The sequence below is a fragment of the Rhagoletis zephyria genome, unplaced genomic scaffold (assembly GCF_001687245.7).
Source record: "Rhagoletis zephyria isolate East Lansing unplaced genomic scaffold, Rhagoletis_zephyria_1.1 Rzeph_scaffold_00671, whole genome shotgun sequence".
Lineage (NCBI taxonomy): Eukaryota > Metazoa > Arthropoda > Insecta > Diptera > Tephritidae > Rhagoletis > Rhagoletis zephyria.
In genome coordinates, this window is record NW_016157755.1 from 207635 (window position 1) to 209539 (window position 1905).

General features: G+C 34.3%; 1 protein-coding gene across 1 annotated transcript in view; it reads left to right on the forward strand.

Moving 5' to 3' along the window:
• The window catches only part of beat-IIIa (beaten path IIIa), a 196155-nt gene extending 195119 nt beyond the window's left edge, over window positions 1-1036 (forward strand). The window contains exons 6-7 of the mRNA XM_017613486.1: window positions 637-760; window positions 855-1036. Coding sequence (XP_017468975.1) covers window positions 637-760; window positions 855-907 — 177 coding nt within the window. The 3' untranslated portion in view covers window positions 908-1036. The remainder of the gene's footprint in view (window positions 1-636; window positions 761-854) is intronic.
• The last annotated feature ends 869 nt before the right edge of the window (window positions 1037-1905 follow it).

Here is a 1905-nt window from a genome sequence, read left to right on the forward strand (position 1 = left end):
ACGCCGACTCCGAACGGCGATTGTATTTTTATGAGAAGCTGTTTTTGATGGCAGAAATACATCGGAGGTTTGCCATTGCCTGCCGAGGGACGACCGCTGTTAAGAAAAAACCTTTTTTATATATTTTTTTGCGATGTTGCTTTGACCAGGGCTTGAACCCAGGCGTTGCGGAGTGGAAGCGCGCACTGCTTTCCACTACACCACAGCGGCCGACTGTACGAATATAACTACGAAAAATAAAGCGGGAACGAAAATTTTGTTTTTCAAACCAAATACTTTACTAAAAACTTACAAAAAAAAAACCTTTCTACCAACCCAAATTTTTTCTACCAATTTTGGAAATAATCTACCAAAGTATGTTAAGCTGTTAAGATATGGAGTTAAGGCGCAGTAAATAGCCACGTCTGAATTAGGATAGTTTATATGACAGCTTGAGATAAGACGAAACATTTAATAGGATAGTTCATGGAGTAAACATAGTCTTTCGCAAGGCGTTCGGTATATATTAAATTGATGGCTATTGACCAGTTGAGATAAAGTAGCATGGGACCATTGGTATGTACATATATGTATATTTATTTTATAAACCTAAATCTCTATCAAAACTTTCAAATTCTTATAATTACTACTATGTAGTGTGTGGCCAAAATTTCCTCCTTGTACTGGCAAAGTAATGAGGCAAGTGTAGTGAGCGATCTACAGAATCGTGCGCCAGCGTTGGAGTCCAGGGAAACTGTTTTTGCCAAATCACGTACACATGGTAACATTGACCTAGAGTTTTTTTCATAACGACTTATAATCAACATAATAACCCCACTTCCTTGAGTATTCTAGTAACTTTCTTATTGTTTCAGGTTCCTCCTCGGCAAAACCATTTACTTTTACAACATTGAAACTACTATATTAGGTAACTCTGCTGAGCATTTTTACGGCCACAAGTGATATGACCCTCAATTTTACTGTCAGATTATGAAGACGAAACCGACCACTAAACTACTATCACAGTCAAGGTTAAAAATATTAAAAAGGACGCATATGATAAGCAAAACTATAAATTCTGCATTAAGTTTTTAGATTAAGATTTATGCATCAAAATAGAATAAATTACACACAATGATTTTGCGAATATAAAATTCTTAAAATTATTAAAAACTTACATATGGCTTTTTAGCAAAAGAATTAAATAAAAATAAAAAGTAGTTTCCGAAGCCCACCAGGAGGAGGCTACACTACGAATCTAGACTTAACTTTTTGTTAATTTTTGGTATTTTTCATTTTTTTGCTTTTGTTTTTATATTAATCATTTTTGTTGTTGTTTTTATATATTTTATATATTTTTACGAATAACGACATTAGACTTCGCTTTTTTTTTTTTTTTTTTTTTTTTTTTTTTTTTTTTTTTNTTCTTGTATTTCTTTATATAATTTTTAAAAATTCTTTTAGTTTAAATAAATGAATGCTTCTCTCACAAAAAAACTAACTATTTAAAATTTGAATTTTAGTATAAAACATAAAATTAAGTTGTGGATGAATCGACAGTTATGTTTTATTGGTCCTCATCATCTCGGAACTTATCTAAGCATATCGGAAAACTAAAATTTTGTAACTAATTATCTATACGTAGTGATAAACACATATAAAGGATCGAACCAAAATCCCTCACGCTGATACAGCGCCAGTGAAGAAGATGAATAAAAGAGATACTTCGCCGACCTAAACGGGGTTAGATCGCCGAAACAACNCGACCTAAACGGGGTTAGATCGCCGAAACAACAGCCCTTGGTCGGGTAAAACCCGAGTCATTCCGGTACGTAGAACCGGCTGTCGTGGGAATGACATGGTCTTCATGGGAAGGCATTGATAGCTGCGGTCCAAGAGACGAAGTTGCACAGCAATTCAACACTG